General features: G+C 37.6%; 1 protein-coding gene across 5 annotated transcripts in view; it reads left to right on the forward strand.

Annotated features, from left to right (window-relative positions):
• Positions 1-13,658, forward strand: part of PSIP1 (PC4 and SRSF1 interacting protein 1) — a 38,144-nt gene that overhangs the window by 20,601 nt on the left and 3,885 nt on the right. For all 5 annotated transcript variants that reach the window (XM_086869253.1, XM_086869250.1, XM_086869249.1 and 2 more), the window contains exons 9-15: positions 1,157-1,232; positions 2,088-2,313; positions 2,907-3,025; positions 5,721-5,776; positions 6,943-7,013; positions 10,706-10,807; positions 11,495-11,714. In XM_086869253.1, the coding sequence (XP_086725379.1) occupies positions 1,157-1,232; positions 2,088-2,313; positions 2,907-3,025; positions 5,721-5,776; positions 6,943-7,013; positions 10,706-10,807; positions 11,495-11,714 (870 nt within the window). The remainder of the gene's footprint in view (positions 1-1,156; positions 1,233-2,087; positions 2,314-2,906; positions 3,026-5,720; positions 5,777-6,942; positions 7,014-10,705; positions 10,808-11,494; positions 11,715-13,658) is intronic.

The raw sequence follows: 13,658 nt of genomic DNA on the forward strand, positions 1-13,658 counted from the left end.
TCTTTTTATTTGGTAGACAAATAAAAAGAAAATATAATTGATTTTTTTGGAATGTTTTGTTAGAACTATTTGGTGATAATTCTGTAGTGCCTGTTTCTTTCAAATTAGCGATGATCTATTGTCAGTCACTTTAATGGTAAGCTTACAAATATTTTTGATTGCTAATTACTGCTTTGGAAGACAGTTCTTGCAGCATTTAAGTAAATTGTATGAGCACCTAGTCAGTGAGACAAATAATTTACAGTCGTCTGTATTTGCTGACAATAAAAAAACCAGTTTAACCACAATTAAATAGACTTAAATAACTTTTGCCATGGAAGCTGTGAAGAAATTAAGTATTAATTAATTCCCCTCTGCCATTTCATTACATGCAGTAAGTATGCATTTTTAATGTTTGTGGTTTTGTCTTTACAATTTTTGCTGGTTTTCACTAATTTCAGTCAGTAAGAGCAGAAAAGGATCTGTAAGAGATGCTTTGGCCTCTTATATAAAAAACCTTTTTGGAAAATATGCTATGCAGCCTTTTCTGTTGTTGATAGGATGCTTAAAAATGCTCAGTGCTAAGACCAACAAGTGTCTAAACACTGAATATTAGGTTTCCTGACAATATACTCGTCATGGTACTGGACAAGCATTTTCAGTACGTAAGTGCCAAGAAGGCAGGCTGTTTGTCTTACTCCTAACAGTATGGTGAGTCTGAGGAAATGAAGAGGTTTGGTCTGTACTGTAGTGTGGCGGTAGAACTTCCTGACAGTGGTTTGTTAGCCTGAAGAGTGATGGAAATCCCAACATATGAGTAAAATTAGTGGACAGCAAACTGTATAAATGTAGGCATTAGTGACTGTTTTTCATTCTCTAATGTCAGGTTTCTCATTATCTAATTTCAGACTCATCTTAGTTGTGCAACATGTGAAACAAATTGCAACTGCAGAGATTGCAAAAAGCACAAGAGTCAGCAAAAAAAATTGCCAATACTTCAACTTTGCAAAGAGATCTTGATTAAGTTTGGTATTCAATTAACTTGAATCCTGTACAGTAACAAAGTTAGGGTGTATATTTTGATGTAACCATGCCTTATGTCTGTTGAGTAAGTATCTTGACACATAGACAAAGATGGTGGCTGTGGACTAACCTGCTATTTCTGAATAAACACTAGCTTCTGAAGTGAAAGTTCCAAAACCAAGAGGGAGACCCAAGTTGGTGAAACCATCGTGTCTTTCAGAGGGTGACTTGTGAGTTTTTTCTTAATATAAATATTCTTCATTGCTGTGTTGCTCCTTATGTTAAGACTTGAAAATTATTACTCCTGACAGTTTTTTTCCACTTTAGTGTTCAGTGTAAGTGACTATTTGTATAGACTCTTTTATAATACAGAGTAATTCAAGGAAGGATATTTCTGAAACATGAGAGAGAACATCTTAATCTTCTGAACTTGTTTAATCTGTACAAAATTCCTTATATGATTGTATGCTGCATGAAGAAGAAAGATATTTTTGAAGGGAAAATACAGTATCACACAAAAATAAAATAGTGTTTTCCTTTTTGTACATTTTTGTTTCAGAAATCTCTTCAGATGAAATTGCAACGCTGTTAGTTACCTGAATTTTGGTTTTGTCATCTTCTTACATTCTAATGTTCTTCTTTCAAGTCTAGTGCTTCTAGTAACTCATGGAAAAGTTGAACATAGGTTTAGTTTTCTATAAACTGGCACATGCACAGTTTTGGAATAGGAACAACTTAAATAAGTATACTTTATAAACCTAGTTTACAGTGTATGAATTCTTGAGTCCCACAGACCCATCTGTGTCTCGGGAGTCCACTGAGAACTTCTTGGGTTAGGATTTATGCACTTCTGTTAATGTTACCTTCAGTTGGCCCTCCATACTGATATTTATTTGCTGAGCTTTTTTCCTCCCACAGGTAAAAAATTTTAGAGAAAGAATATTTTTTGAAGAGTCATTAAGTGAATTAACTTCATAATTTTACTATTCTGTGCTTAAAAAGACACAGCTTCCTAAGTTAGAATGTAGTTCTTTTAAGTCACTGTAGATAATGGATGTGATGACTAAATACTCTTTTTGTTTTAGTGTTAATGAGGAAGAGAAGGGAAAGAAAAAAGGACCAGAAGAAAAGCCCAAAAAGCAAGGGAAAAAGGATGAGGAAAGTCAGAAGGAAGAGGAGAAATCAAAGAAGGAATTTGATAAAAAGGAAGGAAAGAAGGAAGCTGAACCAAAAAGGAAAAATGTTGCAAAAGTGGGTTCTGCATCAGCTTCTGATTCTGAAGATGAAGGAGAAGAACAAGAAGGTGACAAGGTATAATTTTGCTTTCCTGATAAATTTATGATAGAGGAAAGCAGTATCACTGGAGATCTTTCTTCAAGTTAATGCCAGATCTTGATGGTGGTAGGAGTCTGGCGTGGCTATTGTATGGATATATAGAATAAAAGTTTCAGAACTACAGTTTTCTCTAATAATTATTTCAGGAACTTCTAGAATTTTCTAAAAAAAACATATTTTCTAAGACACCTTTTTAACAAAGGATTTAAATGTCAAGAAGCTTATGGGCCTTTTTTTAACCTATGTTATTTGGAAGACAGGTGTTGTTTTCCTTGGCTTTATCTGGAGAACATGTGGCTTGAAATGACATTTTTGAAAGGTACAAAACTGTCTCTAGCCAACAGTATATAATGTCTTCATTTTTATGGTGCTCAGTATTGAAAAGAAAACAAGGAGAAAAGACTAATGAAATTGTGTTTAGCTTCAGGGAAAAGCTGGTATTTTTGGGTTGCTTCATGGAGTAAAGTTGTTTCATGGAGTAAAGATACTTCGTTTCATCTGTTTACAGAATCAATGATTGAATAATGTTACTTTTCTCTTTCCAATCATAAAATGCCAAATGAAAACAGAAGAAAAAAGGGGGAAGAAACTTTCCTGCAGCTCACAGAAGAAACACTGTAAGAAGCCAACATGAGAGAGAAGTAACAGATAGAAAGCGCAAGCAAGAGGAGCAGGCAGAATCTGAATCGTGAGTATATTTTAATATATGATGCCCGCAAGCTGTAGAAATATGTTGAACCTAATAGGAGGTGAAACTTCTGAAAAGCTTCCAAACTGGTTTGCACTGTGTTCTACTGTTCTCTCCTGCTGCCTATTTTGGTTTTCTATCTTAACTTCTTTTTCCTGGGAGGGTGAAAAGCTCCTTGAACCAAAATGTTCTGTTGTGGGAGAATAGGAAGAATGGAACATAGAAATTCAGTGATGTCAGTCTTTCAGTGATGTAGAATCTCTAGCAGAGGACATCTGGTGTTTTCTTTTTAGAACTAATTTAAGAATATCCATGTAAAGGGGGATCAGTCTGAAAAACTGTTCAGGACAGCCATGTATTTTTCTTAAAATTTTTAGATCAAATTGGTAGGACCTGGTAGATCCTATTAATCCATGGTTATGGATTTTTGATGAGATATGGAATGCATAGGTTTTCAGGAAAGCATTTCCTTTTTCACATATAGGTAAAACTTTACAAAAGAAAGGCCTTGTAAAATCATGGTTCAGGCCTTGTTACTTCGGCTAAGTATAGCTAGCAGCTAGTCTGGTAAGTTCCCATGCAAAAACATCTTGAGAATGAAAAGTTTGTTAACATAATGAACTATTGTTGGAGAGAAAAATAAGTGCACCTGTAGAAACAAGTGATCTGTTCCATGAGAATCAGTAGAAAAAGTACGTAAACATTGTTAGAGAGAAGTTTTTATTGACCTGTACACTCACCATTTCCAACCAGTGAACTGAGTTCCTAACCAGTTGGAATTAAACATGGTGCCTTCTGATAACTATATAAGCTGTGCGCAGTAAAGATTGGGCTATGATGGAAGGAGAAACAGGTGCCATTGTCCGTCTCTACTGTGATATTCCTTCTCTGTCTGACTGTTGGAGCACATGCTGTCAGATAGGACAAGGAAAAAAATAATCTAGTACTGCAAAGCTGGTTGACTGATACCAAGAACAAACTGCATTTAGAAGATTACTTGAATCTAACATAAGAATAGATAGAAGATCCCACCAGGAATTTATAGAGTAGATCAGTAAGAAGAAACCTGACTCATTTGCTTTTCTGCAAATGAATGAAGAAGCTGCACCACAAGAGCTTGATGTTATCGTCCCCACCATTGGTGGGACGGAAGAAGAAAGGGAGAGAACAAGGTAGAAATTTGGATGAAAGGAAGAGAATAAAGGTCCCCTTTACTTGTAACAAAAAAATCCTTTCTTTTTCACATCCACTAACAAAAATGTAGTTTGTGTGGGTATTTCTTTTCTTGTGGTCCATCCCTTTTTCCTCTTCTTCATATCAGTCCTCTGGAGACCTAACATAAATACTCCACCTAATTGTGGCAAACCTAAGCATTTCCAGTTTTGGAGATATTAAATTGCCTTAACATCTTAGCAGCTTTGATTTGATTTTGGGAATCAAACTGTCATATACTGATTTACTTCTAACAACCAAATTTCCACTTCTAAATTGCTGTCATATTTAATGCATTGGAGGGTAGACAGAGTTTAATTCTGTGAGATAAAGGAGAAGTAGTGAATGCATAATGAATTTAATTACAGTTGATGACTAATACCACAAAACTCAATATTGATAAAAAGTAAAACTAAGTATAAGCTGGATCTGTGTTTTGATTATTTTGCTTATCAGCATAATTTTCATTTTCTGGTAGCTACTTTATTAGTATTTATTTAGGTAAGGTGCTTTATGCACACCATTCTGTACATATAAAAAGTTTATCTGTAATGTTGAGATTGTGCTGCCAGTTGAAGCAGACAAGTTTCCTGTTCTTTATGAAAGAAACATGGAAGATGGTAAGACATGCATGCCTACATGTTTTAGGTATGCATATTAGTATGACAGGAAGAAAATAGTCACATATGCTGAAATATGCAAATTGTAAAAGTAGCCTTTTAAATCCCTCAAACAAAACTTGTAACTTGGATTGTTAAACAGAAGTTCATGATCTTCTCTGCATCATGAGCTCAAAAGCTTATTTCAAAGATTTGTCTTCATCCTGTAACTGAAATGGAGACAATTTTTTTTGTTGTTTTTCTTGAGTCTCAGCTTCATTTTCAGTGATACAAATGGGGAAAGATCAAGGAGGTTTCACTGCACTTTTAATAAATTTCTTTTTCTGTATTACAGCTTCCTTTAAGAACTTTTGAATTATTACTGATACATTTATGGTCAGTTTTAATATATATATACTGATAGAATTAATTATTTGAGAAAATAGTCATATAGGAACTTTTTATGATTAACTGATCTCTCCATAAATTCCCTGTGGTAGTGGTAATTTCACTTATTTTGTCATGATAATTAAAAAAATTTCTTAAGTTAGTTCCATATAATGCCATTTTACCAGTTAATATGTTGTGTTAATATGCAACAAAATCCAAAATACAGTTTGGATATTACAAGTTTTCAAAATCCTTTAATTTGCAGCTTCTAGAAAACATGGCTCTGTGTATGGACGATTATTTATTAGCAGTATCTTAGCTAATTAATTTATCTTAAATTGTTTGTCCTTGAAAATCAGGGTTTGGCTCTTTGTGGTTTTTGCATGCTAATGTTGTAGTGAGATAGTACCTCAAAATATTGCATCTCATCCAAAAACTGGGGGGAAAAAAGCAGGCTTTACAACATTGTAAAAACATTTCTACATTTTTGATAGGCAGAACAAAGAAGAAGGCAAGAAAACAGAAGTTAAGAAGATTGAGAAGAAGAGAGGTTAGTTGAAAGAATCTAAACAGTACTTTTTGGTTGTTTTATATTTTGAGCAGAATTTATTCCTGGATAAGTTAATGTACTGCTGAGGGTGGTTGTGTGGTCTCAGTGTGAGATGTCTGATCCATGATTCTTTTCAGGTTTATGAAACAGTGCATTTTTGCCCTGTTCTTTCTGCAGTACAGTAGAACAGGTCTTTGCTGTTCTGACTTCACTGTCATTTGAGCTTTTAAACCTCAATCTCTTGTTTGTGAGCATGAGAAAAAAGATTTTATTCTTTGATATAAATCAGTTATTCCCATCATTTTTTCCTTTGTATCTTCTCATAACACAATACTCTGAGGGACCTCTTGAAACTATCTAGATACTACCTCTCACAAAGTAGGAGGCTTAGATTCAGATTACTATGGTCTTGCCTGCTAACCTATGCTTGCAGACTGACCTTCATAGGGACAAGCAATTCCTTTTTCAGTATTCCCATCTTTGAGGTCAATCCAAACCACTGTCTGTAATCTGTAATTTGTAGTATAGTACAGATCCAGTGTCATGGACTCCATCCAACCCAACGTTGCAGCAAGAGGGCAGATAAAAACCCATCCAAGATAGATTAGACTTAAAGGAAATTGTTTGCTTGCATTATTGTTCAAAATACGTACCAAATCCAAGCAGGCATTCATCATGTGAATTAGGGAATGCCATCATGTCCATTCATCTTTCACACTTCTGAAGCATGTGTACTGGGAACATTTTATTTGGATGGATTTGGACTGTAACTTGAATCATGACCAGTTTACTGAAAACAAACTGAAAACAAACCATCAATTTCCAGGTGTCCCGTCATGGAAGGTCTTCCAGCTTTGTAACTCTTAATATTTATTATAACTTTTTGTTCAGCTGGCCTACAATTAGAGGGCAACAGCTGTGTTTTGGAATAGAAAATTTTTTCCAGTTGTAACTCCTAAGGAGAAAATTGTGTGGGTTGCCAATAATGTTTAGTTTTAAAAAGCTGTGTACTTTTTTTCTGATTGTATTTATGTGTGCACCTGCATATAGGATGCCTGCCTGCTTTCTTCAGCATTCTGTATGAGGTTCATACTTGTGGAATCATTTCTGCAAAAGCAAACCTGATGGTATTAACAAATGTTCATGACTGTTATTTTAATCTTCAGAAACTTCAGTGGATTCTAGGCTTCAAAGGATACATGCAGAAATAAAGAATTCCCTGAAAATTGATAATCTTGTAAGTATATATTTTTTAAACTGACTCGTGTTTCAAATTCCAGTAGGAAATACTTGGCATGTGTTCTTGTTTTGAATTAATACTCTGAAAATGAAAGGAATTTTTTCCATATAAAAGATAACTTCTGCTTAAATGTGGTTACTGTGGGCAGTAAAAGATAGTGTCAGCAAATGAAATCTGTTTTGTTTGAATATGCTACATAAAAAATTATTTACCAGAAACATTCAGATAGAATTACGTCAAATAGAACATCTGGTGCCAGATCAGCTTGCTGAGCCACATAGAAACACCAGGACACTGGATGCAGTACCAGGATGCAAGTGATTAGGGCTCCAGTTCACTGACTCCATTCACTGACAAGGGAAATCTGCTGCTTGTCAGGGGTTTGGATTTGGAATGTTACTGATAGATGTTTGAGGCTTTCTGGTCTTACGACCATTTGTTTGCTGCTGCAGGTTTTCAGGTTGGACACTAGTGATACAGTTAGGGGACACTTGGACAGTATCAAACATGACTATGTAACTGAGGGTAATTGTAAAGACACGGGGACCACCCAGAAGGTGATCCCTTTATCGAGGAAAAGTCTCGCAAAGGAGTGGATCATTGTGCTAGGAGATGGCAGGATCCAACTAAAAGTAGTGTTGCCAAGGGGCTGACCAGCCTGGTTAAAGAGCATCAAACTAGGAATGGTAGCAGAGGGGCAAATGGTGGAGCAGGATGGCAATCAGATGTAAACAGACGTCAGCAGGGTGATATAGAGTGACCTTGTAATCAACAGAATTTCTTTGCAGAACAGGTCTGAAGTAGCATGACCACAAGCATCAGCACTCTGAATGAGGAACTGCTGGCAGCCCAGCATAATAAGGAAAACTCTCATAACCTTTGTGGACCATCAGCACAACTGTGTTTCTCTTAGGGATGGCTGTACACTAATACATGTAGTGTGAGGAGCAACCATGGGGAACAGGACATCTCTCTGCACTAGCAGGGCTGTGGTTTCATTGGTATCAGAGATTCGGGTAGAAGTGAGGTGAGCCTTGCCTTTTATTTTTACAGGCTCTTTAGGAAAGATGGGTGCTGGGAAGACAAGATGAAGGATAACTTTGTGAGAAACCAGTTGAAATGTGTGGAGCTTTGCACTGGGACAGCTGATAAGCCAGCTGGGAGCTTATGGATCAGGATTAATGGGCAAACCAAAATGAGTGACATCCTGAGACTGTCTACTACAGATCACCTGATCAAGGAGAAGTAGAGAATTAAGTGATCTTGAAGACAGTGGGTAGACACCTTTGATTCTAACTGGAAGCTTAAAACAACCTAGTATTTGCTGAAGGGACATGTGGATAACACAGCAATGCAGGAAGCTTCTGGAGTTCGGTAATTGCCTAACACAGGTGATGAAGGAGCTGATAAGGCAAGACACTCTGTTAGACCTGATCCTCCAGACATCAAAGATCTGGTCAGGCATATGAATGTCAGGGGCAACCTTGACTGCAGTGACTGTGATAATGAAGTTCAGGGAGAAGGGAGCAGGATGAAAAGGATCACAGCCCTGGACTTAGGAGAGCAGACTTTGACCTCTACAGGGATCTGCTTGGAAGCATGTCTTGAGAGGCCATGCTAGAGGGAAGAGAGGACAAGGAGATCTGCCTCACTTTTAGGGATTACCTCCTTCTTAATGTTTATTCGTCTTAAAGTCTAGGAAAATGTGGGCCTGCTGCTGTATGGGATAGGCGAATAGGCAGTCTAGTGAAAAAGAAGATGGCTAAGGTAACCAATGTCATCTTGACCTCAGTTTGCCTTTACAATTCTGTTCAGGAATCCTAGGCCCCTGAGACCATGGGAAGATTAAAACAAGAAAATGTTGTTGCTCAGAGGACAAAGATCAAATCAGAGAAGTTAGACGGAGACCCAATACAGAATAAGCAGGAAAGTACTGGAGGAGCTGGATGGTGTCATTGTCCATCCACTCAATTTTGTTTTTGAAAAGTCATGGTGATGAGGGGCTGGTTCCTGAGGACTGGAAGAAAGCAAGTGTCACACTTATCTTGCAGAAGGAGGCTCTAGATTACTACTATATGCCATTCAGTCTCACACTGATCCCTTGAAATGTGATGGGACAAATCCTTGTGGAAATTGTTTCCAGTGATATGAAGTACAGTAAGAGCTATGAGAGTTGTCAGCATGGGTTAATGAAGATGAAATTATGTTTGATAAATATGATGTCTTTTTGTGAGATGACTAGCTTGGTGGATGAAAGAGTGTATATTGTTTCTATTAAGATTTAAAATGCACTTGACACTGTCTCTCAGGACAGCTTCCAAGACAAGTTTATGAAGTCTGAACTAAAGAGGCGGATAGAAAAGTAGACTGAAAACTGGCTGAACAGCAGGCCACAAAGCACTAATCAGTGTCAGAGTCCAGCTACAGGCCAGTCACTACTAGTAGTCAATACTATTATAACATGTCATTGAAGACTGGGATGATGATACAAACCACACCTACAGCAAGTTTGCAGATGATGCAAGACTGAAATCATCAAAGGTTTGATGGGAGTGTTGCCATCCAGAGAGACTTGAACAGGCTGGAGAAATGGGCCAACAGGAACAGTACAGTTCCAGTACAGCACCTGTGGAGCAATAACCCTGTGCCTCCAGCATGGGATGGGGACTGAGTGGCTGAATAGCAGCTTTTCAGAAAATGCCCTGGCAGATTTTGGTGGACACTGAGCTTAGCATGAGTCACCAATACACTTATGAGGCTAAAGTGACCAGCAGCTTTCTGGGCTGCATTAGAGAAAGAGTTGCCGGAACATGGAAGGAATGTGGTGGTTGCCCTCTACTTGGCACTGATGAGACACTGAACTGTATTTTGGTCTGCCTAGAACAATAGAGGTATGGACCTACTGTAGGGTGCCTGGTAAAAGTTCACAAAGATGGATTAAAGGCTTGAAGCACGTGTTGGAAAAGGAGGCCAAGAGAGCTGGGAGTGTTCAGTCTGGAGAAAATACAAAGATAAGAAAATAAACATGAGTGAAGAATTATGACAGCATGAGGAACAGCAAGCCATTCCAGCTAGGGAAACACAGTTGTTCTGGGTGTTGGAGGCAAGGTTCTGGTAGTGGTGGGAGAGGGGAGGCTGCTTTGTGCTGGACTTACTTACTCAGCTCCAGCCTGATGCAGTGGAGGAACCACTAAAGGCATGGCTGAATGGTGGTACATCTGTGAAAACTTAAAAAGAAGGCAAAGCATACTGGGGCATAGGGAGTGTATAAGGACAGTTCTCTGTAGTAACTACAGTGCACTTAAGGTGCTTTCTTGCCTTCTCAGTGGTTAATCACTTGTGAAAAACTATGCATTGTAAAGCCTGACTGTGGTGAACAGCTTTGAGCATAGAAGTACTAGAATCATGAAAGCAGAATAAAGCTTGCTTTATGTATGTTGAAAGCATAAAATTCTTGTTAAATATTACAGCTTAGTCAAATATAATCTTTTTATGGGAGTAGCTACAGGACAACTGGGTGTTAAATTTTTGTTGGCAAGTTTGACTATATTAATCGTTCTAAAATTAAGTACATAATCAAATTAAGGATATTATAGGAAGGTGTCACTGAACACAGAAGTTAGATTAGTATGACTAATTAAAGATTACTAATATGTAAGTTTTCAGACTAATTTCTTGTTGCTATACAGGATGTGAACAGGTGTATTGAGGCTCTTGATGAGCTTGCATCCCTTCAAGTCACAATGCAACAAGCTCAGAAACATACAGAGATGATCTTAACTCTCAAGAAGGTAAAATTTTCAATGTTAGTTCAAGTGTATGTGTTCTTAAATTTCTACCAGCTATGTTTACTATTGGAGTACTCTGTCCAGTCTGGATCCCTACAGATCAAAAATGATGCAGACAGATTGGAAAAGGCCCAGAGGGAGGGCCATCAAGGAGATCAAAGGGTTGGAGAACCTGCCCTATAACCAAAGACTAAAGGGTTTATTTCCTTTCTTCCTGGAACAGTCATCACATTATTCCAGCAATTTAAAGAGTTGCTGCAAAGAGAGGGTTGAGGCTTTTGTCTTCATCAGAAGACATATGGGGAAGATGAGGGGCAATGAGTACAAGTTGCACTGGGAAAGGTTTTATTTTGATACTAAAAAAATTATTTTTTTTACAGTAAGAACAGTTGTTTTACTGTAACAGTCTCCTCAGGGATGTGGTGGAGTTCCATAACTAGAGGTTTTCAATATGTGTTGGGATCAAGGGTGCTTGATAATGTGATCCAGGCTCCCTTTCCCATGAAGAGTAGGACTGGGAGATCTTTTGAGGTCCCTCCCAGCCTAGCAGTTCTGTGGTTCTGTGACACTTCAAGTGCAAAAGTCCATGATCTCACTGTAGGTTAAATGAAGAATTTAAGCTAGTGGGTGATGAAATTACACAGATATTTAAGGACCTAAGTGGAGCCTGTTTTATTGCTTTGATTTCAGATACGGAAATTTAAAATTAGCCAAGTTATCATGGAGAAATCTACAATGCTATATAACAAGTTCAAGACCATGTTTCTGGTTGGGGAAGGAGATTCTGTTCTTTCCCAAGTACTAAATAAATCACTTGCTGAGCAAAAGCAGCATGAAGAAGCTAATAAAACCAAAGAACAGGGGAAGAAAGGAGCAAACAAAAAAACTGAAAAGGAAAAAGACCAAACAGGTAAGTCACTGTGGCTTTATTTTCTTGTCACATAAAAGACTTAGTCTCCATTAATTTTTGAGCCAGCTTCAAAATATCTTTGATGTAGGAGTTTCACCAGTCTGTGAAAGCCTTTTCATATATTAAGTTCTCAAGGACAGTACTGCTGCAAATAACTCTCAAATTCAATGTAACATTTACCATGGCTGTTTTATCTCAATTGGCTAAAGGCTTTTGCAAAAAATAAGTCCTACAATGTTATAGAATTTTAAAAAACAGCAAAACATTAAATGTGAGGTAGAATGACATACTACCATTGTTGCACTTTAACCCAAGCCAGCAGCAAAGCCCTTCACAGCCACTCACTCACTCCTCCACCAGTAGGATCAGGGAGAGAATTGTAAAAGGAAGAAAACTTATGGGTTGAAATTAAGACAGTTAATGGGGAAAGCAAAAGCTGCACACTTAAAAGCAAACCAAGGAGTTAATTCAGTGCTTCCCATGGCAGGAGAGTGTTCAGCCATCCCCAGGAGAGCAGAGCCCCAGTCAAATGTAATAGAAAAACAAACACTATCACTTAAATATATTCTCATCCACACTCAAATTTATTCCCATCCTTCTCCCCTACTTCACATATTCACTGTGATGCCATATGGTCTGTAATGTCCCTTTGGTCAGTTTGGGTCACCTGTCTCAGCTGTGTCACCTCCCATGCAACTCCTCAACTTCTTCCCCTGTGTGAGAACATGAAAAGGCCTTGGCTGTGTGTAAACCCTACTCAGAAGTTACAAAAACATCTCTGTATTGTCAGCTTTGCATTAGCACAAATCTAGAACAGCCCCATATTCACCACCATGAAGAAAATTAACTCCACCCCAGCTGAAACCAACACAATCTTCTATTCCTCCAGGAGCTTTTGGTACCTAAGCTTCTGCCGCTGAGGGAGAACTTGAAACTACTTAGTTGCCTTCATTAGCTTCTTTGTATATCATGCATGCTCTACCATGTGTAGCAACTTTCAACCACTTCTGTGTTACTTCCCTGATACAACTTCAGTTGTTCAGTGTAACAGTAAGGAAATAATCATTTATAGCAGAAGAATGTATTTATGCTTTTAACAGTACACTTCCACATCAATCACGAACGCTTGTATAGCAGAATATCAAAAGCTTTCCAGAGTAAGCATGTTCAGTAATAACTTTAAATAAGGACTAAAATAGATACATTTTTAAATGGAGGAACAAATGGGACAGACACACTGGAAAGCTATGTTGCAATGTAGGAGTTCTACCCATCTATTCAAATTTTTACATCCTTGATGTCCACAAGCACCTCACAGAAACTACATTTACTTTGAAATTGAATTCTGGGAGTAGAACTGTTTTTTTTCAGAAAACTATTTAGAAGTTACACCACCCAGATCAAGACTAAACAAATTACTGTAACTGAGGTGCCAAGGACTCAACACAACTATAGTAGGAATGTCACTATACTTGCAATTGCTAAGAAAGCAGGGATGATTTTAAAATCCAACCATTTTCTGGTGAGAGAATGTATGATGCAGTAGAGGTTCCATACAGATCCTTCTCTAAATGAGTGATCAGCCCAACTAATACTTCAACAAAGGAGCTACACGGAGAGACTTCCTGGGCATAGTCTGATAAGATAAGGTTAACACAGCTTCAGCAGAACACAGTGAAATATCATGTTGTAGCCCAGTCACGTGGAAAATGGGAAAAAGTTCTATCAGAGTAGAGGGATATTTTATGGAAGTAGTTTTTTCTTTTATTTGCTGTAAAAAAATCTAATCTTTACATGCATTCTTTTGCCCTTTTAAAAACTGAACTGCTGAACCCTATCTTCACAATGATGATACAGAATGATGCTGTAATTAATGATATTTAATGTACAGCAGATTATCTACTATCCAATGTACGGATTATCTGCTCTGTAACAAGGAAATAT

The sequence above is a fragment of the Cyanistes caeruleus genome, chromosome Z (genome assembly GCF_971803275.1).
Source record: "Cyanistes caeruleus chromosome Z, bCyaCae1.hap1.1, whole genome shotgun sequence".
Taxonomy (NCBI): Eukaryota; Metazoa; Chordata; class Aves; order Passeriformes; family Paridae; genus Cyanistes; species Cyanistes caeruleus.